The sequence below is a fragment of the Lampetra fluviatilis genome, chromosome 29 (assembly GCF_964198595.1).
Source record: "Lampetra fluviatilis chromosome 29, kcLamFluv1.1, whole genome shotgun sequence".
NCBI classification, from domain to species: domain Eukaryota; kingdom Metazoa; phylum Chordata; class Hyperoartia; order Petromyzontiformes; family Petromyzontidae; genus Lampetra; species Lampetra fluviatilis.
Genome location: NC_136303.1, coordinates 7,687,299 through 7,708,821, shown reverse-complemented (window position 1 = coordinate 7,708,821; position 21,523 = coordinate 7,687,299). Strand labels below are relative to the sequence as shown.

Below are 21,523 nucleotides of genomic sequence, written 5' to 3'. Positions count from 1 at the left end.
GCTGTATGCCATATGGACCTGTCCAAGAAGACGGGCAAACCGTATAGGTTGACAGGTATGAGTACGGTGCTAAAGAAGTTAAACAAACATACTCCACGCTGTGCAGGTTCACCAAAGTAAGTTGACCATACTTCTCCACACTGGTCATTGCGGGCCGGTGAAAGCCTTAGCCGCCTGAGCCAATCGGCCACTTACAGTCATTAATTAATTTAAAAAAAGAAAGATATCCAATTATAATTCTGAATGAAATGAAACGGTGAACAACCACAGACCTGCGCGGGGGACTTCATGGAGGCGCTAGGTGGGGTGGCCATGGCGGTGCTGGGCGAGTTGACGGCGGGCGAGTGCACGGGCCCCAGGCTGGGCGACTTCATCGCCCCGATTCCCGGAGAAGCCGGCAATGGCAGCTTTGCGGGCCGTCGTCCCAGCGCCCTCTGCGGCGCCACCACGCTCGCGTTACCCATGGGCCCTGCGGGGCCCACGGGGCCGGGCCTCGCCAGGCTGTTGCCCATGATGGCCTGGTCAGGCCCAAACTGCTGCTCCAGCGCCTCCATGCCTTGCAGGATGTCCGGGAACGAGCCGGGCCCGCCTGGGAAGTCCTGTAGCGGTGACATGATCATGCCGTGCTGGCCCTGCTGCGCTGACATCAGCATTTTCTGCTGCTGCTGATGCTGGTGTTGCTGCGCCAGCATCAGGAGGTCTGCGCTCTCCGCCATCGGTCCCAGCAATATGTCCTCTTCTGGTATCTGCTGCAGGGAGTCTCGCAGCTTCTGGGATATCATCGCTTGCTGCTGCTGCTGTTGCTGCTGCTGCTGCTGCTGCTGCGGGGACATGAGATTGAGGTTTCTCGGGGCAGGACCGATCATCTCAAAATCCGGCCCACCGAGTCCCGGCTGAGGGCCGCCCATATTGGGACTCATCAGCATGCCCCTCTGCAGGACACCGGGATCGATGCCCGGGTGCGGCACGGGCGAGTGGTCGCCGGGCAGGGGGGAAAAGAGCCCCGCGTTCATGGCCGGATCCAGGTGGCGCTGGGAGTGGAAGAGCCGCTCCATGTCCGGGTTTTGCGGCATGCCTCGCCCCGCCGGGATGCCCAAGCCTCTCATCCCACGCTTCTCCATGATCCGCTGGCGCAGCAGCTGCTCGGGCACCGGCATCCGCTCAGGCCCCAGGCCGCCCGGCATCACCGACATCAGCTCGTCCTGCCACGCGAGGCCCGGGTGCAGCTGCTGCTGCTGCTGCATCGGGTTCATGGGGCCGTCCATGTCAATGAGCCTCCGCCCGCCGCCGGGAAACCTCTGCATGGCATTCCCAGGGAACCTCGGTCCCATGTTGAAGCCGCCCATGCTCCTCGCCACCATGGGGCCCGGGAAGTCCAGTGGGTCGCCAAACTGGTCCCGCATGCCGGGCATCATACCGTCGGGGAACCGCCCCCCAGGAACATTCCGGTACGGAGGGGGCGGCGGCCTCGGCATCCCTCCCAGCGGATGCTGCTGCTGCTGCTGCTGCAGGATCATCATCTCCTGGAAGCCCCTCTGGTGGACGGCCTGCTCCTGCTTTCGTCGCTTATCCTCGTAGAACTCCTGCTGCAGCCTGAGCCACGCCAGCTGCTCCGGCGTCATCTGCTCCTGCCCGCTGCCGGGCGACATCTGCATGGCCCGGCCGGCCTGGTGCTCCTGCATCGATAGCAGGGCCCCGGGGTGCAGCCCGGGCTGCTGCTCCTGCAGTGACAGCATCGAGTTGGGGTGCACGGCCGATGGCTGCATGGCGCCGGGCTCCAGCGGCCCGCCGCCCAGGCTCTGCGTCTGAGACATCATCGCCTGCAGCGGGTCCTCGGGCCTCTTCATGCCCTGCGGCATCAGCTGCTCGTCGGGTGCCCTCTTCATGCCCACGCCGTCGTGGTTGGGCTTGTGGCCCCAGTTGGAAGTGCTAGTCCGCAGCGGGAAGTCCTGGTCGCTCTGCTCCGGGAACAGCATCCTCTGGATGTCGCGTAGCTTCTGCAGAGACATCTCGCGGTGCTCCAGCTGCTCCAGCGACAGTCCCTCCGTGTTCCCCACCAGCAGGTGGCCGCCGGGGCCGCATGGGCCGCAAGGGCCGCAAGGGCCGCACGGCCCGCCGGGGACGCAGGGGCCGCCGGGACCACCGGGACCGCCGGGACCGCCGGGACCACCGGGACCGCCGGGGCCACGAGGGCCACCCGCCTGGTTTGCCGGCACTCCACCGCCGTGCCCCGGTGTCGCGCAGCCGCCGCAGCCCCCGGGGGCCTGCGACGACGCAGCGGGCGCCGCCTCCGTGCCGTTGGTCGGGCCTTCCCCCACCGGCGCCGGCGGTCTCGCAGCGGCCGGCCCCAGCAGCGGACTCTGGCGGTTGGAGGGCGTCTCGCGTCCCTGTGACCCGTTTTCCACGGCCGAGTCGTCGCCGCCGCCGCCGTCCTTGCCCGACGTTTCGGAAGCGGGGCCATTCTCCTGCGGCGGGAGAGGGTGGGGGCCCGGCTCGGAGGGCGGCTGCTGCTGCTGCTGCGGTTGTGGTTGCTGCGGCTGTGGGGGGTGTGAGGGCGAGTGCTCCGCTTGCTGGTGGACACCTCCTGGTGGTGTCGCTCGGTGAGGCGGCTGCTGCTGCTGCAGCAACTGCGACAAGGTGCGGCTCACCGGGGGCTGGTTATTCTATGCACGCGACAGCAGCAGGTATACACACATCATCAGCATCATCATCATCAACATCGTCACCACCATAATTACCACCACCTCCATCGTTGCCTTAATCCCCAAGTGCTGTCATTGTATCCCGCATTCAAAGTGTGATCATATGTTAGTGTGGGCAGAAATCTACCTTCTGTAGGAAGCCCTTCTCTTGCTTATGGAAGGAGAGAATGGAGTCGGACCTTCCCTGCGTTACTGCCTCCGCTGCCCTGCAATGGGTAGTGGACACGCGTAATGCAGGGTTATATCCCGCACAAAGTTCACAGCATGAGCAAACGACTGGGAACTCCATAACCAGACACATTCCCAGGCACAACGTGTCACTGATGAACATTTAAGTGGCACCGAACGCGACTTCGGTTTGTGCGTTTTGGCGCATACGCGGCTAACCAATTTCTAGCCAAAATGTTCTATGTGAGGTTTGTATTCCATCATATGCGGCGATGCGGTCGGACGTGGGACAACATTGTTTGTGTACAGTACTGTGTGCACTACTCGGCAGGCAACTGTCACGCGTGGCTTTGCTTCGTACCATCTGTGAGATGAACCTGTATATGCACCACATAGACAAAGACCCCCCATGTAGCCTTAACAGACTGTTAGCGAGCACCTATGAAGGCCGGCACGGCACACGAGGGGGTGGGTGGCCAACACCACGCCCGGCCGCCTTTGTCTACCCAGTGGCGATGTTTACACACCGCACCAGGTACTCATTTGAGGCTGAGTCGACCTAGGGGAGGCCCAGGACCGGTTCAGATAATCGTCACTGATGTTGGCCGTGAGCGGGAATCGAACCCGGGTCGCCAGGTTTGTAGCGCAGCACGCTAACCGCTACACTACCGCTCCCCATATACACACACACACACACGAGACACACTGCATACACTATACCCAACCACCGCACACCGTGTACACCATATGATACACGGCTGACAGACTACATATCATAGCCAGTCAAGATCAATCCAATGCTGGATGAAGGCCTCCCCAAGCCACCATTATTCAGTTTACCGACTGAGGGAATATGGGCTGAGTCAACATCTAACCAGGAATTGAACTCGTAACTTTACGATTGTGAGCGACTCACTCTACCACTGAGCCGCTGGTTCCCATGGGGGTCATTAAGTTAATTTATAAAAGATTAGGCCACACGTGCCAGCGTCATAATCCAAATGTTTTAATTACCCGCAAGTTATACAAGCGGGAACGCACATAGCAGCGTTACCCTCGACTAAGAAACTTAGCAGGATCCTGCTGAATGAAACATGTTGAGACTCAGTGATACTTTCCTGTTGTTATACCAAAAAATGGCCAAGGTCCCAACATTCGTAGTTTCCCCTATTTGGAGAAGCACAATAAACACAGCTGAAGCTGAATGTTGATTAAAGAACTGAGTTTGGGCGACGCCACTTAAAAATCTGGCCAATTTTCTGCCGTGTAACCCGCCACCACCTGACATAACCAAACAAATGATAATGTCGCGTGCGAGAGCGTTCGCTTCGCCAGACATAATTGTTTCAGCTCACCGGAATAATTCTTACAGAAGAGTCCTTCAACTCGTCGGTGAATTGCAACTACAATTATTGGCACGTCATTAAACACTACCATGTGAAAAATTATTCTGTTTGGCTCCAATTCAAATCTGTAAATCAAGAGACAATCTTTGCCAGATCATTACACGGCCTAACCATAAAATCAATTACGAATCATAACGCCGGCTGCAAAAACCTACGCGTTCAATTAAATACAACAGTTTACACTGAAAGTTGTTATTGGCGTCGAATACATTTTCAGCCCGCAATATTAGCACTGGAAAGGGTTAATAAGTTAAAATAATCAATACGAAAACACTCTTCACGTTCGTGCCCACACTGTAAGGATGGAAATACAAATGGTTGCTCATAGGCCCGATGGCAAACCCTGCGCGGTGCTCGGTCGCCCAACAGCACCTCCGATTGGCATGGTCGGCTACGTACAATGCGAGCGAAGTTCAACGTATATCCACGCGCCTCTGATTGGCACGGTCGGCTTTGTACGTAGGGTGCGACAGAAGTTCAACGTACGCACAGCAGCGGCGCGGAGGCAGCGCCGGCTCAACCGCTCACACGACAAATCGATGGGAAAGGCCGAGCAACGACGCGTGTTATTACAGTGGGTGGGAAGGGAATTAGCGTGCACGTGCACGGGCAACACGCGCATTCGCAACACAAGCACGCGCGCGCGTGTGTGTGTGTGTGTGGGGAGCAGTAGTGTAGCGGTTAGCGCTACGCTGCGCTACGAACCTGGCGGCCCGAGTTCAATTCCCGCTCACACCCAACATCGGTGATGATTATCTGAACCGGTCCTGGGCCTCCCCGAGGTTGACTCAGCCTCAAATGAGAACATGGTGCGGTGTGTAAAAACATCACCGCTGTGGAGACAAAGGCGCTGGACGTGGTGCTGGCCACCAACCTCCTCGTGTGCCGTTCTGGCCTTCATAGGTGCTCGCGAACAGCACTTGCCCCGACAATCTGTTAAAGCTATACGGGGGATCTTTGTCTTTGTTTTGTGTGAACACATACAGGCGCGCGGGCACGTGTGGAAACACGCGCGGGGCGCGCGCTAAACCATTTACCTGCAGATTCATCGCTCTAAGAAGCGAGGATGAAGCTCTAGACATTTCCTTCGTTGATGACCTGATCAAATTGTAGTATTAATTACGCGCTCCACATGCACGCTGGGTTAAAGCGCCGACGTCCTTTGGTTAACATCTGATGACTGTGTGCAAGGGGCCGTGATACCAAAAGGAACGATTTATAAACCAATTATTTAACAACAGGCGACTCACAAACTCGCAGATTTGGACGCGTTCGTCGAAGCAAGGCACTCCTCTCGCGTAAGACGACTATTATTGCCGGCTCGCAATCTTGAACGCGCTTGAATACGCACTGAGATCTTGCTCCGATAGAGATGTGCAAATGCGCGCGAGCGCACGCACACAGCAGGCATTTGCCAACGTCGTCGTTGTCATCATCATCGTCATCATCGTCCATGTGCCACCCTAACGTAGCTCTACACTAAGTCACATTCACCACGGAATTAGTATGACGTAGACGAGGATGCGTTACTTAACGTTTGAACGGTAGTATTTGTACAAGTAGCTAACTGTTAAAATTTCAACGACCTGTTACGACAACGTGACACGTAGTCTTAAATCGCCCACTTTTCAACTTTTTTTAGTCACAATACTTGTGTTTAACTGCAAACAAGGCAAAAGTCTACGATTGTGTTTCAGATGCTCAAATTAAATTCCAAAATTCCCCTCCAAAAAATGTATTTCAGTACCCACGTTAAACCAGTGTTTAATAGTTGCTCACCTACACGTTCCGATTCGGTGGTGATTAGGGTAATGAATTGAACAACCGTCCAATGCCAGGGCCCAGGACGGTGTTCAATTACTTGTGAATGGGAACGTGTTGGTGACCAACGTATGAAGAATCGGGATCTGCGAATGAAATTTCGGGCGATCTGAAAGGGGAAAAAAACGTGTTTTGGATTGATCCGAAAATGTGTTGTCACGGGAAATGACGTCACTTCTTAGCGTTACTTCCGTCCGTGTTTTCCTAGCCAACAGTGGTTGTCATGCAACGTCAGGTGACGTCGCTTTTGCTCGAGCGAAGACACGTTAAATTACTACGTCAACGATCTGAAATTTTAAATAATACTACTCGTTTTCCTTAAAATACCAACATCCAACATCAAGGCAAATTTGCGGAAAAAAAAAGAATCCAATCGACTCTTTCTAGATTTGAAGCTTTCGTGACTGCAAGGATTTATATTCTTAGGTTTTTTCGGTAAAGTCACGTAGGTAAAAAATTTTAATTAATAAAAGTAAAATAAAAATAAAATAAAAATCACGATATTTCGGAGGCAACACAAGCTTCCGTCTTCAGGTGGAACCGTCACAGCACGATAGCTGTATCAAGTACCGAAAAAACCTAAGAATATTAATCCAATTGACCTTAACATCCTACGACACGTTGAGGAGCGTGTAGCGTTCGACTCTCACACTATGACGGCGGAGAGTGCTGCGGCAACGTGAGAGCATTGAGCCAAGGGTCACGGCCTCACCTATTGGCCAGCTCCGTGGAGAAGATGAGCACAGATGAGGGCCGGGCCTTCACTGGTCCTGGAGGGGGGCGGGCACCCGTGGGGGCATGGGGCATGCTTGGAAGGCCTGCGGGGACCGCTGCGAAGGCCGCGGGGCAGGCGAGAGGAGGGGCCGCCGCCTCTGAAGGTTTCATGACCTCCCGGCCACCCCCTGTGCACTCTTTGCAGTTGCGTTGAATAAAAACAAACATGCACGGATTACTGCTATTACTTTTGTTTAAAATTCAGGGTACATGCAATTAAAGGCAGATGCTTTGTGCCAGGGTGCTCAAAACCCCACTGAGCCAACATCAGCCACACGAGTAAAAATTTCCATGTTAATCAATATCCTCCAATCACATGCAATTTGTATAACGATTTATCAGTCGCATAAATAGGCTGCTGATCACAGAGAAACCTGCAAGGTTGATGAATTGAGGCACCCGTGTCGAACTCGACTCAAAGTTCATGTATGGATTTACATCGTAATCGATTGAGATTATAATTCTCCTTTTACATTTCTAGGATCATCTCTCTGCACCGATATGGCCCGTGGCATTGCGTGCAGCCCATTTCACTGCGACCCGCATCCTCATCCACTCGCTCTGCCGAAGACAATTCATCACAAAAGGTCCCCCGCAGTAGGCGTTACGTACCCACCATACCACATAGCACATCCACTGCCATTTGTCAAGCCACTGCCGAATGACGACCTATATAAATGGCGAGCGGGCCGTGGGCGTTTTTTTTTTTACCATACTTTGCCACGTGATCGGTGCGGGTTGGTGCAGGCGGTGAGCATGCTGGGAGCACAGAACAACAGCAGAATGTTGGGGTGTTTCTGCACTGCCCTTGGTTGACCAGCAGGTAGCTCTGCAAGCTTACGAAAACCTCTGTGCAGGGTGGGTCACCCCATCCAGGCTCCGCGATGCTTAGCTTTGGAGAGCTATTTAATTACACTAATTATGCAGTGATCGTGCATTGATGAATGTGATGAGTTGTTTTTATATGGACACTCATAGAAATATAAACTAGCATTTTAGACGCAATCATCGGCACCACGTTACAATTACAGTAGCTGAAGATCTGACAGTCCCATGGAGGCCGACTGACCAATGAGGTTTCAGCGACAATGCCCAGAAATCTCTCCGATGTGTTTCCGAGTTGCATCGCATGCTGTTCCGCTTGATGTCCGATGAGAGTGAACTAAATGTTTGACACCTTTAGTCAGCTAGACCAAGAGAATGACTAAGCGATTGGCATGATAGGCTATATATGGTGCGAAAGAAGTTAAAAATACTTACATATAATAATAGTTCAATTTGTAACGCGCGCAAATTTGCAGACGTAGTGGTCGCAACTCAAAGGCGCGGAGCCAAGCTCAGAATCGCTCGTAGAGGTGAGTTTTTAAGTCTCTCTTGAAACAGGCGATTGAGGTGATGCTGCGAATGTGCAGAAGGATATCGTTCCAGACTGTTGGGGCTGCCACCGAGAAGCGGCGCATAGACGTGACCATCCTGGATCTTATATACAGACTAAGATTTGACTAAGATTCGACAGGTTGTCGTCGAATACACTAAAATTAAAATAACAAAAAATTGCCGACGAAATTCAGCTGCTGCTACACATAGAACGTGAGCTGCTAAAATCAGTTCCTGAAGAAGCTCCCAGGCACATGGAGCGAAACGTCGGGCATCATGGCGAGCAACACGCGGTGCGACCCAGAAACACATCGGAGCTCCGCAAAGCATCATCATCATCATTATGGTGAGCCATGGTCAATCCACTGCTGGACGGTGGCCTCGCCAAACCACCGCCGCCACCTCTCACGATCCAGCGATGTAATAATGATCCGAGCAGCTGCACACGAACCGATTTCATCGCTCCATCTCCTCCTCGGTGGACGTCCTCTCGGACGCGTTCCGTTCCTTGGGTGCCGCTCGGGTTGAGCTATACAGCACAAGCGCGAAAACCCCACGCAGTAGTAGCAGTAGTAGCGATGCCCAGTGAGAGAACAAGGGGAGAGGTTTCGTTGGTGTTTACGACCAGTTCCATCGGGCGATTTGCCAAAACAGTCTTCCTGTTTTAGTCTTAAACAGAGCAAAGGCTATGTCATCGCAATTCTGGAAAATCGTCCGATGGAGCTGGTTGTAATCACCAGCGAAACGCCGTACTCAAAGCGTACATGTTGTGCGTTTACTCCCCAACACACACAGGGGTATGCTGAAGTAGTAATTCTTTGGTCACGTGTTATTTACGTGACAAACTTTTACCAATTCGCTGCGTCTCGGGTGGCGGCGGGTTTAACGACACATTCATATTTACGCGGCGTATCCAAGCCGAAAAACAAACAAAAAAACCTTTGTTAAGGATAATATCGGTCGCGAAAGCTCGACCACGCGTGAAACATAACGGCGAAGAGGGTGGCGAGGCGACATGTGGTGACTGGGCGCTCACTGGGGGCGGCGCTGGCGGCGAGGAAGGGCTTGTCATCGGCATCGCTGTCGGGCCCCGAGCACCACTCGTCTCCGCTGTACGGGGTCTTCTTCTCCAGCACGCACTTCCGCTTGCCGCGTGACACCATGTCTGCACGCGCGTGCGACACGTCACAGACGGCAGAGCGCGCGCGTGAAAACGGCATAGGTGCAGCCCTGCGACTTCTTCGACCACGCCGCTGCCCGGCGGAAGGGTCTCCCCCAACCGTTATGGGTGCTACGGTGGCGAGATGTTAACTACCTCGCCTGGTATGCAGGAGGCCGTGGGTTCCATTCAGACCCTGACTCCTGTATATTTGGTGTTTGCATGTTCTCTCCGTGGTCACGTGGATTTTTCTCCATGACCTCCGATTTTTCCCTCTGCATTTAGAAACAACATGCGTTTAGAGTATTTGGCTGCTATACATTTCCACATGATAAGCCAATTCGTTGGGCTATCATTTGTGGCCAGGTCACTTCTTGAAAAAGAGTTATACAGCTCAGTGGGCTTTACCTGGTAAAATAACAAATAATTAGTTAAGTTTTATGAGTTTTCCCCCAATTAAGTAATATGCGAGTCATTTTCACATTTTGAAAACTTTGCACCTTTGACACCGGCACATGTGGCCCGACTCTTATGTTGAATAATGTCGCATGCTTTTTAACGTCCACCGTGAAACACAATGGTACATATGTGTGGTTAAAACACATGCAGTATTCTATCTATTTCTCTATGTTCTATTTGACCAGGTAAGGCCCACAGAGCTACACAGCTCTTTTGTCAGAAGCGGCCTGACCGCAAATGGTTGCTCACCATCGTGGCTTTTGTACACATTTATAGCAGCCAAATACTCGAAATGCGCAATGTCGATTCTAAATGTGGCAGGAAAAATCGGAGGACCCGGAGAAAAATCCACGCGACCACGGGGAGACAGACACGCATACTCCAAATATATTTCAGGCGTCAGGGTCGGGACCGAACCCACAACCTCCTGCAAACTAGGCGAGGGAATTAGCATCTCGTCCCCTCTAGAACGAAAAGACAAATACGCTGCCGCTGGGCCGTGTCACCATACCACGTGTATTTCTCTGGGCACATCGCAGGAAGAAAAAAATACTTGCAAAGGAAATAAACAATAATCTCAAACAAGACTTTCCCAGAGTGCGGCTCTCCTAGGTAAACATTAACAAGTCCCAGCATCCAAACAAAGTACAATCCAATTAACGGTCGGCCTGGTACTTGGTCTGGAGATGAATGCACAGGAATAGATTTCTCAAACTATCCATGCGATGCTTTGTGTGCTATGCAGTTATGTGCGGGTAGTCTTAATTTTCTCTCAATTGCCAAACGCTCATTAGGGTGATTGACCAAACATCCCAATGTAGAACATGCTTGAACATTTGTTTTCAGCCTCAATGAGGATTTCACTGACAAAAAAAAAAGCCAGCGTTATTATAATTTCGTGAACCAAGAAGAAAACGTTCAGACTTAACATTTGAAATTAGAATTCTCTCATCGCAAAGATGGGAGCATTGCAATCCGTTCGTGTGAAGGTGGAACATTCCACCGCGTGAAGAAATCCTCCCCACGTAAGATGGTACACTCCACAATTAAAGTTAAAACGACTGCACAGCTGCGCAGAGGAATGGCCCCTGTGAGCAATGGTACACTCCATTAATTTTTTTTCTCCCCTTTATATTCCTCGCAAGGACGTCTTGAATAGCAATGCTCTATATTGTGCTCCCGGGCACGCATGCACTCCTGCCTGCCAAACACGGACATGCGCATCGCACAGTTGTTACGATTAACAAACCGCTGGCAGCAGTGGAATGGAGTTTCTGCTTGTTTATATCACTCCAGTACATATTTTTTCCCCAAGCTGAGCAGTAAAATGGAAAATAAGTGCAAACGGCCTGCTGTATTGATCTCAGGGAAATATACTGTCTCCTTGTGGCACATCAATAACCACCCTGGCACTAAGCCGAGAATAGCCTTTCCACGGCAGCCTGGAGTTGTGGGGTGCGGGGGGGGGGTCGAGGGAGAGGGGGGGTGGGGGGGGGTTCAGGGACAGCAAAAAAGGTGCGGAAGCCAACGGCCGCGAGATCAGTGGTCGTTTCGTTTCAGAGTCAAACCCTCCGCCGCTCCTGCAAAAAAAAAAACTACAGGACGGCGGCGGGAAAAACGACGAGCCCGGCCTCGTCAATCGCCGTCAAATACGCACAGCCAAGCGAGTTCCCGTTACGGGACGTATAAGATGACAAACTGAAATACGTAATAACCCGCTGCACCTGCCCCCCCCCCCCCCCCGCCTTACTGGCATCAACCCCTCTACCACACCCCGCCACCCGAGACTCGCTTCTGGACCACGAGGCCGTGGCATTGCACGGCGCTGGGCCGAGGTCTGCCATCCAAGTGGAATCGAAGGAGGCTCTGCACCCAAAGCTTGCGGCGTGACCTCTCGTGCAGGGGGCTGAGACAACAACTCGTGAGGTTTCCACAACGCAACCAAAATAAAATGCTGGTCCACAACCAGATACATTTCACCGGAATCGTGTTTATCTGGGCGTTTCTGCAACCGAGTTGCGAGCAGTTGCGCGAGCCGGTTGCTCATTGAAACTCAGACGCGACTTTCAAGCTTCGATCTGCCCGTCCATTTGTAGCAAACGCGTTCCATCACGTGCACACATTTGCGAGCTATGACTGGTCGTTGGAATCCTGAACGCGTCGTGTAATTTCGTTGTTGGGAAAATATTTTGCCAGATGTGGACATAGTAGTTGCAGGCAATTTGAGTTGCGCGATTAATTCGAGAGTGATTTGGTCGCTTTCGTGACTGCAAGTAAATTTAGCTGTGACGGTGCCACCTGATGACGGAGACTTATGTTGCCTCCAAAACGTCGTGATTTATTATTTTATTATTATTATTTTATTTCTTTTTATTTTTACTTAGGTGACTTTATCGAAAAAACCTAAGAGTATACATTTTAAAAATAAGTGACTTAGAATGTTCTCATTTCACATTTGTAGGCGGTCTCCTGTTTGCGATAGTCCGATTTACGGCGATCCACATTCACGACATTTATATGTCACCATGGATCGATTTACGGTGCAGAAACCTGATTTACAATGCAACTCCCAAAACATTTTAACAGAGTCAATCTGGTTTCCGATGTGACTTGGCATGGATCTTTTTCTTATTCTCAAGTGTTTTTTGTGGAATTTTACCTATTAAACCCTGCTAAATATGGCTCATTGGAAGGAGAAACACAACGGCAGGTGATGCTTCTACGGTTTCTACTGTCCATGGGGAAAACCGGGTCCGATTTACGACGATCCGTTTTACGATGGGTTTTCCAGGAACTAAGAGTGGAGGACCGCCTGTATATCATTATCTCTTTCTACAGATATGAGCCACAGCTATAATCTATATATATAAAAAGGAAATTTGTGAATTTGTGTCTGTTCAAAATGTTTAGCGTACTTCCCGATATGCAACAAACTTGAAATTTGCCATGTGGGTACTTTCCAGACTGTACACCATGCAAAAATAATTAAAAAACATTTTTTTTTGGGGGGGGGGGGCAATAATGCATATATTTTACACGGCAAGTGAACTGTGACGTCACATCTGTCATGTGACCCGTATGCGGAAGCGTAACGGAGTGTGCCTGCTCATGTCACCCTCCCCCCCAACCCTCCGCGGGTACAGTGCCATACAAAAGTGTTGCAGGTCTAAGGCGTTCTTCACGCAGCATTGCTTTATTATTTCAGTCGTTTACTGCTGTATGCACCTTGAAAGTTGTGTGTATCTGCTGCAAGCGCGTGTGTGTGTACCTATGGATGCGCGCGCGTGTGTGGGGGGAGCGGTAGTGTAGTGGTTGGCGTGCTGCGCTACGAACCCAGCGACCCGAGTTCGATTCCCGCTCATGGCCACCACCGGTACTTTATAAGGGGGAGAGAGTGAGGGGAGGGGGGTGCTGGGAGAAGGGCAGTGGTGGGGGGGTCACTGAGCCTTCAGTCCGTTCCAACCCCACCAATGCAACGGGGCTGGCACCCCTACCCGCCCCCCGCGGCATCGCATCCCCCGCGGGTACGCACCCTTGCAGTCGGACTCCGCATTGGAGGCGTTGGTCTCGCGCTGGTCCCGCGATTCCAGCGACTCGCTGCGCTCCCGCTTGCCGCGACCCTTGCCGACCCTCATGGCACCCGGTCCCGCCCCCTTGGTCGTCAGGTGGCCGCCAGGGCCCATGCCCTTTGGGCCAAGGGTGCCTGCCATACCCGGGCTGCTGCCTTGCAGCTGCTGCTGCTGCTGGGAGCTGGTCTTCACTGCCGCCTTGCCCTGGTTCATCATTGCCCGGCCGCTGGCGATGGACGAGAACAAACAAAAAATGGTAAAAATGTGCGGCCCTGCCAATTTGCTAGCGGAAGGGCCACCAGTGACAGCGAAGCTGGCAGGGTGTTTGGCCTATTCTTCCATGTTGGTCAGTCACATTCGAGGCCGTGGGAGTGCCCACGCTTTACCCCAACCACACACGACCTGCCGATTGACTAACTGTGGCTTAGCCATTTATTTTGTTGGGTGGACAGAGGCTGCAGGGGGCTCGGGGGGCAGGGGACAATTTGATATACTTGCCACTGTTGTTTCAACTGCCGCGCCGGGAGATTGAATGGAGCCAGTGGACCTCTGGATTGCAAGTCCAGTGAGCTCACCATTGCACCACAGCAACTCCTGATGACGAATATACAATCATTGAATTGGGATAGAAATTTTGATGTTTTCAATGAAGGGATCTGTTTTATTCCCCAAAATAATTCGAAAACAATGTAGCTTCCACTGACATTGATTTAACACCTTGACCTTATGAAGCATAGGGCTTGGAATGCATTGGCATCTCGAAACAGTATCTCCCACATGGCCCATTAGAACACATGAATTGAATATTAGCTGCGGAAATTTCGATGCACGCAACATGATACATGATTATGGAAAAATTTTTGTCAAAGGTTTATCATCAAAACCGCACGGAGACCACGAAAACTCAACGTGTTAACTGAACAGCAGCCGCAAAATCAATATCTTCGTAGACAATATTTCGGTGTGTTAGTCAATTGCCAAGGAATTGCTTATTTTGAGGTGGCTGGGTGACTACGATGTCAGAACGATGAGCTGCCACTGCTGAAATCCTGGGTTTGAAGCCAGGTCACAGCTGCATGTGTCAACCTGGATCCTCTCGGATAGCAAATAGATGGTCTTGGCCCCATTAATGACGACTATTTAAAAAAATGCATTCGATTAAATTTGTTTCTGTATTCTTTGGGTCTTTCGGTAAAGTCACGTCGATAGGTTCAAAGAAAATAAAAAAAAATTTAAAAAAAACTACGAGGTTTCGATCGCAACACCAGCGTTCGAAACGTCGTAGTTTTTTTGTTATTTTCTTTGAACCTATCTACGTGACTTTACCGAAAGACCCAAAGAATATGAATTCCTGCAATCACGGAAGCTTTAAGTCAAGATTTGGTCCTGTACTTAATTTGGTTCACTTGCACCTCTGAGTGTTAAAAACATCGCTCTGACCGACACGCGACATCACTCTCTGCACAGCACTGGGAGGGAAAATTCTGCCTCCCTCATGTGCAGAAACAGAAGCTCAGGAGCAGTTATCTGATGTCCGCTTCTCGTGAGCCATTCTCCGTAACGGAGGGTTGCACTGCTCGACGATAAATTCTAAGTCTCGTGACGCGACACTCATCGGGCAACTGAGATCAAATCGGGGAGGGGGGGGGGTTGAAATAATGATAGATTTTAAGAAATTAATCGAGAAAACCATTACTTATCTATGTAAGTATGTTGAGATTCTTTCGCACCATACGTAGCCAACCGCGCTAATTGGAGATGCGAAATCGAGATAGTCGAGGGAATCATTACTTGTCTACTGGATCGAGAGAATCATGACTTGTCTATCGATGCCGATTCACCGGAAAACTTACCTCTCACTTTGCCCCACGGCATGAGCCGGGCCGAAGCGGTCGTCTCGGCGCTCACATGCGGCGGGCGAGCGTCGCTGACAAACGAGCCGCTTCAGGGTACCCACGCGGCTCGGCCTCGACGCTGCGGCGGCGGCGGCTGAAAGAAACACAACGCAGGGACGCACAATGGTCACCATCGCAGAGGCGAAGTGGCGAGAGAATGTCGATTCATCGTAACATTGTTTCGGTTAAGTTCCACGCAACCGTCCGGCCAATTTCATGTTGCAAGTGCCCTCCCCGCTCACCCGCCGCAGCGAAACAAATGAAATTGTCACGCGTTGCCAGCGTTTTGACAAAGCGTCGCTCATTATCGTTTCAGCTTCCCGGTGAGTATGGGAACAATTCTCACAACCGAATGTACAGGATCCAATGACAAACTAACCCTTTCCCATTCTGAGACGTCTGCAAGTTGCAGGGTTGGAGTCCCGTTGACCGCCGAATATCGGAACGCGCAAGCGGTCAGCGTTAATTTTACTCAGAGAGGCATAGCGCTGTTGTTTTTAAAGACATTGTACTCACCACAGAGAAAAGTACTGACACGACCGCACTCTATGATAGCTGGCATCAAACTGTTCCACACGCCATCCCGCACGGCTTTGTGGGAGCTTCGGTAGGTATTCAGGTCAGAAAACGTACCAATAAAATTATTATATTTTAGCTTTTCTTCCGATTCCATTCCGATAACATACGCACACGTACGTACGCACACGTCATCGGAATGGGAAAGGGTTAAGTGAAGAACCGAATGTAATGCGATGGATCCGAACGCAGGATCTCGGCAATACGAGCTCAGCGCTTGACCCCCACCAACCATAGCCACCAGGCCGCCTTGCCACGGAGCAAACGAGCACAGATCCACCAACAGGTCAAATTCCATCGCCACCACTCAACTGCTAATCTGGGAGATCACAAACGCGCACGGCTCCAGATTCTCATCAATCCACTACTCCTGCCTGACGCAATCATCTGGCTCGACCACCTCGATGTAAAATTATCGTTGTTGCCCGACATCAACATCGGCCGTACACAAGAGGAAGATTCCCATCTTGACGAATGTGAAAGCTAAAAACTTGCTGCGTCTCCGTCGTCAATAATGGGGGGGGAAGGGGGGGAACCGCCACGGCCGTTACGTTTTGGCCATTTTGTCTACATGGGAATTTGGCCCCTAGTCCCCGATGCGGTAGATACGAAGAAGTAAAGAAAACACCGGCGCAGCATTATCCAGAGCACGCTGACGTACTGTGCATCGATGTCTAGGCCAAAACGCCAGATTTTAAAATTATTCATCGGTTAGAAAAATACACGGGGGATGGCGCCTTCCCATTTTCTTTTCAGGACGAGAGGCCCGTGAGCTGATCTGCGTGTGCTCTGCCATTGGCCACGGCGTGTGACGGGGGCACTAATTGGGTCGGAGATGATGAGGTTTATTATTCGTAGGATCCGCACAGCTGCCGCTGCGGTACGGCGGCATGCGATGTGGCCAGAGCCGCCATGGTCAGTCTGTTCTGTTTAACCTGATGAGAACTCAGAGACCAGGATGAGTCTCGTTTGCCAGGGTGCCTTGGAGGATTAGTCCCACCAGTAGGGGAGCTATGGCTTGCTGCGTATATCGCCCATTCAGCAAATTCGCACAGTGCAATTTTTGAATTTGCCGAATTTGGACACCGACGCCAGCACACAACGGCCTTACATCTTGCGAGCGATGCCAAGGTAACCTTAACGTCATATGTATGTTGAACTTCTTTCGCACCTTAAGTAGATAACCGTGGTAATCGAAGGTGCATCGTGAAGCAGACGGCGCGCGTAGTATTTTTATGGCTATTATTACACGCCGCAGTAATAACCGTGGCGGCCGCTGGATTCGAACCGTGAGCGATGAGCTCCCTACCGCGTGGCCACGTCACACCCCAAGCAATACGTTCTTACGTTCCTACCCGCCCCATCGGATTCCTCCAGTATGAATAAATATTCTGATTCTGATACACGAAATCGCTCGACAATCAAATCCATATATTTAACAGCGTAAACGTATTCCCACTTCGGCCAAGCATTGCCACCACAGCGTTCTCACCGTGCAGACCTATACACTCCTACGATGTAATTCTTGGTTTAAAACACGTGTGAGACAAACTGTCTAGGATATATGGCTAATGTGGGGCACAGCGTTAGCGAGATGTCAACTACCTCGCCTGGTATAAAGGCGTTTGTGGGTTCGACCCCGACCCTGATGCCTGGATATTCTCCCCGTGGTCGTGTGGATTTTTCCCCTCCACATTTGGAATCAGCATACGTTTTAGAGTATTTGGCTGCTATAACTTTCCACACGATAAGCCACGTGTGGCCAGGTCACTTCTGAAAAAGACCAATATGATAGCTCAGTGGGCCTTGCCTGGTAAAATAAAAATAAATAGTTTAATAGTTATTGGCAATAATGCCCTTTTCTGAGCAATTACCTCTCTGCACGTACTTACGCGACCGTGTAACTTTCGAGACACGCGACCCGCTGAAAAACCTAAAGAGAATGCAGTGGGGCGCATTTGAATGCAGCTGTAAATCACTCCGAACCACCGTAGAGGAAAAGCAATTGTGAATTCCGCTCCCCTTTTTTCACGAAAACCCAGCACTTTGAGCTTGACGAAGACTCCCACGGGGTCACGGTGCTCGCCGTCGCTAGGTGGGCAGGGTGGTAGCAAAATAAATTCGCAAAAATTTGCAAATAAAACAAAAAAATACATATACCACACGAACACGCGCACACCGGGCTGCAGCCGCGGGTGTTTCGGAGGTGAAAGCTGTCGCTTAAATCGGACGGGGTGGGAGGTGGGGGAGGGGGAGTGGGGAGTAAGCGCGCGGGAGGTACCTGGGTAATTTTTTTGAAATCTCGAGTCGAATGTGAATGAGAATGCCCCCGTCGTGGCCCCCCCAAGATACGAGCGGGCCAGGTGCACCGCGTCAATGGAGGCTGACCCTAACGCGCCTGCGTACGGATCGTATCCCCCACCCCCGCTCCACTTCACTCCACCCAATTGTTCTGCCTGCTCACCGTCCGCTCACCGTCCGCTCACCGTCCGCTCACCCCCCCCCCCCCAGCCAACCCTTCCCATCTCTCCGCCAACCCCGCCACCTCATCTCGCCAGCCTGCCCAATGGCAAGAACAGCAATTATTACTCGTGACAAGAGTGGTTTCACGGCCGCGCGTCAACGGTGGCGGCGCCCGTGTGAACCTTGCAACGGCAAACGCTGCCATAAAGAGTCCAGGTAATGTCCGGCTCGACTGGGCATTTCGGCACACTGGTGGCTCATCTCCCCTTTACGGCCCCGAAGCCATTGGTGGAAATTCAACATTCCTATGGCGGGGTCGAGTCTCTCCACAAGACGATCGCTGTTGCCTTCCCACGAAGCGGTATTATTTTGACCAGCCCACGGTTTTGTACGCGCACATTCTCGCACGTCAGTCAGGCGTGCTGAGCGAAGCCCCACCAGCCCCACATCACACACGGCACGTGCAACCGCAGGGCACAGCCAGTCAGAGCACCGGAGGTATCATTTGTGATGCATCACGGGTTCACACGTGCGCATGGACTTATCTGGTTTGACTGACGCCGTGGCCCCGATTACACTGGGAAGACTGCTGGCAAACACGCCTTGGAGACAGATGTTTTCAACGTTTCCGATCAGATCGCCACGGGGACTTGTCTACATCGGTATCTTGCCATTTCAACAGTCGTTGACCAATGATCCCAATGACAGGCATTATAGGCGGTGCCACTCTGGTCTCAAGACGGAAAACGAAGCTCAAAAGAGAACACACTGCCACCTTACGAAACTCCGGTCATCCTCGCAGCGTTTTTTGGCAAACCGTCGAGCAAAGACGGTCACCGCATCGCGCGCTTTCAGGTGCGCTTCTGCGGCCGTCTGGAATGCTCTTCCCTCCGATATTAGAAAGCCACTGGAGCTGTGCATTTTTACATTTTATTTGAAAACTCATTTCTTTAGATCTGCTTTTTGTGTTTAGTTTGTTGTCCTTCCCCTGCACCTCCGATTTGGACGGTTGGCTACGTATGTTTCGAAAGTTCAACACACACATACAGTCTGTTCTCCTGTAACGCGTGCTATCATTAAACGACTTGAATATAACGTGACAAATGTATTAGGTAACACACTTTTAAAAATGCAGATGCAAATTAAATATAACTGCGGTTGAGTGAATAGAACGACGTCGCGCGAGTAGGAATAAGCGGTTGTACGGCTGCCTCGGCGTAGCGTCGCACAAGGCATTGGGATACTGCTGGATGCTTCTAGATGCTACCCACGTGCCCTCAGTCTTTGTTCGGCCTGCGTACGCACCTCACGTGTTATCACGGACTGTGCCTTTAGCCCTGTATTATTGATTATAAGGCGGCGTCCTTCAGGAACGCAACTAGCGCGTTATAGAAGAACGGACGGCGTTCGGAAAGGCTACAACGCCCATTAATGAATTGACTAAGATTTAGAATTGGGGGCTGAGCCTTCAGAAAGGGGGAGGTGGTGAGGGGGGGGGGCTCATCCCTCCCCCCACCCCAACACTTCAGGGCTGCATGAATGGGAATTAATCGGTCAGTCAATATTTATTTTACGTGTCAATATCGCCCCCTCAATAAAGTAAGGCACCAACCAGTGCACACTAAAGCAGAAGGGGGCAGGGGTCACGGAGCAACAGGAATTAAAAAAAAAATCCGTCACAACCTCAGCGGCTAACGCCGACTTGTAAAAATATAAATAGTTTTGCAGTAATATTTAATGATTTGATAAATCTGTTTTAATAAATATAGTTTTATAAAACAAATAATTTACGTCTATGTGTGTTTAACTTTCTAAGAGTCTTCTGCTCAATGTCCACGAATGGGAAAATAGTTCGAACTCCAATTAAAAATCGCCGATTTTGTAAATAAAAAAATGCATCAGTTCTCTTCGAGGCCCCGCGGGCTGTAAAGTGCAACCTGCAAGTCAGTCAAACTCTCTGCCCTCTCGTTCTGCTCTGAAAGAGGACCACTTCCTGAAACATCAGCCGATTACATTTTTTAAAATTTCGGTAAAGGTGCAGCCTTGCAATTGCCAGCTCACGCCACTGCTGGCGGGAGGGCCTCGGCTAGAGGGCAGGGCGCTCGTGGGTTATTTGGCCTACTCTTCCACGCTGTGACGAGATGCGTTGGAAGAAGAGGTTGGAGTACCCATACTTGCCCCACGAAACGCGACCTGCCGATCGACTAAACTGCGGCCATCCGTTTCTGCTGCTGGATTGCAAGTCGAGTGCGCTGACCGTTGCACCACTGTGGCAGCATCCCTTGTTATGAAGGCAGTGATAAAGACGAATGCGGTAATTTTTTCTAGGATTTTCAATTTCGATAGCCAGATTCCTTTTCTCTTGCAGAACGAGCTAAGCCAGGTTTCTCCAGAGGCCCGGTTCCGCCAAACTGAATGATCGATACGCTTACCACCCATCACTCATTTCTTTTGCTTTCTCTTCTCTCTCTGCCTATTCTTCCCTTTCTCTCCCTTTCGTTTCAATTGGTAATATCGTATTTCCCTTTTACACCCCCCCCCGCCCTAGATCACAGCTAGAGGCACTCACAGTTTCATACGTTTATCACGGTCGCCTCGATATCAGGTACTTTGATTCCGTCTCTCCCTCTGCACGTGTAGTTGCCGAACGTACAAATAAATCGTTCAAAACTGAACGACTGACGGGCTCGCGCGTAACTCACGCTGGGTGCAGACTCAGCTGCGCGGCTCGCTAGGATTTCTGGGACAAACGTGCTCGTTAGCAGGGCAGCTGCGTGCGCCGCTATCGATGTCCGTTCGTTGGCGGAATCAGAAAGGAACAGCTCGCCAATATTCGCGCGCACGCCTTGATTCGCCGCGGACAGTGCTGCTGCTGCTGCTGCGGCTGCGTTGCGCTTTCACCGACGTAAACAAGAACCAAGCCGTTGACCGCGCATTCCCCGCACTCAATTCGCCGGCAGAAACCCCGTGGACGCGGGGAAAGTCGGCGGATGCTCGGACCGACGAACGTTCCCCTTTCGGAGGGACGGCGTGCGCGCCCAAGGAGAGCGGCTGCAGGCAGCCGGAGAGGCTGAATCGGATTGACGAGGGGGGGGGGGGGGGCGGGTCCTGCGCTGGAACGTCCTCGGGCCCTCTCGCAGGGTTCACCGACTCC

At 51.7% G+C, this 21,523-nt stretch overlaps 1 protein-coding gene across 7 annotated transcripts in view; it reads right to left on the bottom strand.

Annotated features, from left to right (window-relative positions):
- The window catches only part of BCL9L (BCL9 like), a 170,943-nt gene that overhangs the window by 26,721 nt on the left and 122,699 nt on the right, over positions 1 to 21,523 (bottom strand). For 6 of the 7 annotated variants that reach the window (XM_078870094.1, XM_078870093.1, XM_078870092.1 and 3 more), the window contains 7 exons: positions 15,289 to 15,424; positions 13,399 to 13,661; positions 9,285 to 9,413; positions 8,700 to 8,777; positions 6,810 to 7,008; positions 2,830 to 2,908; positions 273 to 2,663 (listed from right to left, as the gene is read on the bottom strand). In XM_078870094.1, coding sequence (XP_078726220.1) covers positions 273 to 2,663; positions 2,830 to 2,908; positions 6,810 to 7,008; positions 8,700 to 8,777; positions 9,285 to 9,413; positions 13,399 to 13,651 — 3,129 coding nt within the window. In that variant the 5' untranslated portion in view covers positions 13,652 to 13,661; positions 15,289 to 15,424. The remainder of the gene's footprint in view (positions 1 to 272; positions 2,664 to 2,829; positions 2,909 to 6,809; positions 7,009 to 8,699; positions 8,778 to 9,284; positions 9,414 to 13,398; positions 13,662 to 15,288; positions 15,425 to 21,523) is intronic. The other variant, XM_078870098.1, reaches the window with a different exon arrangement.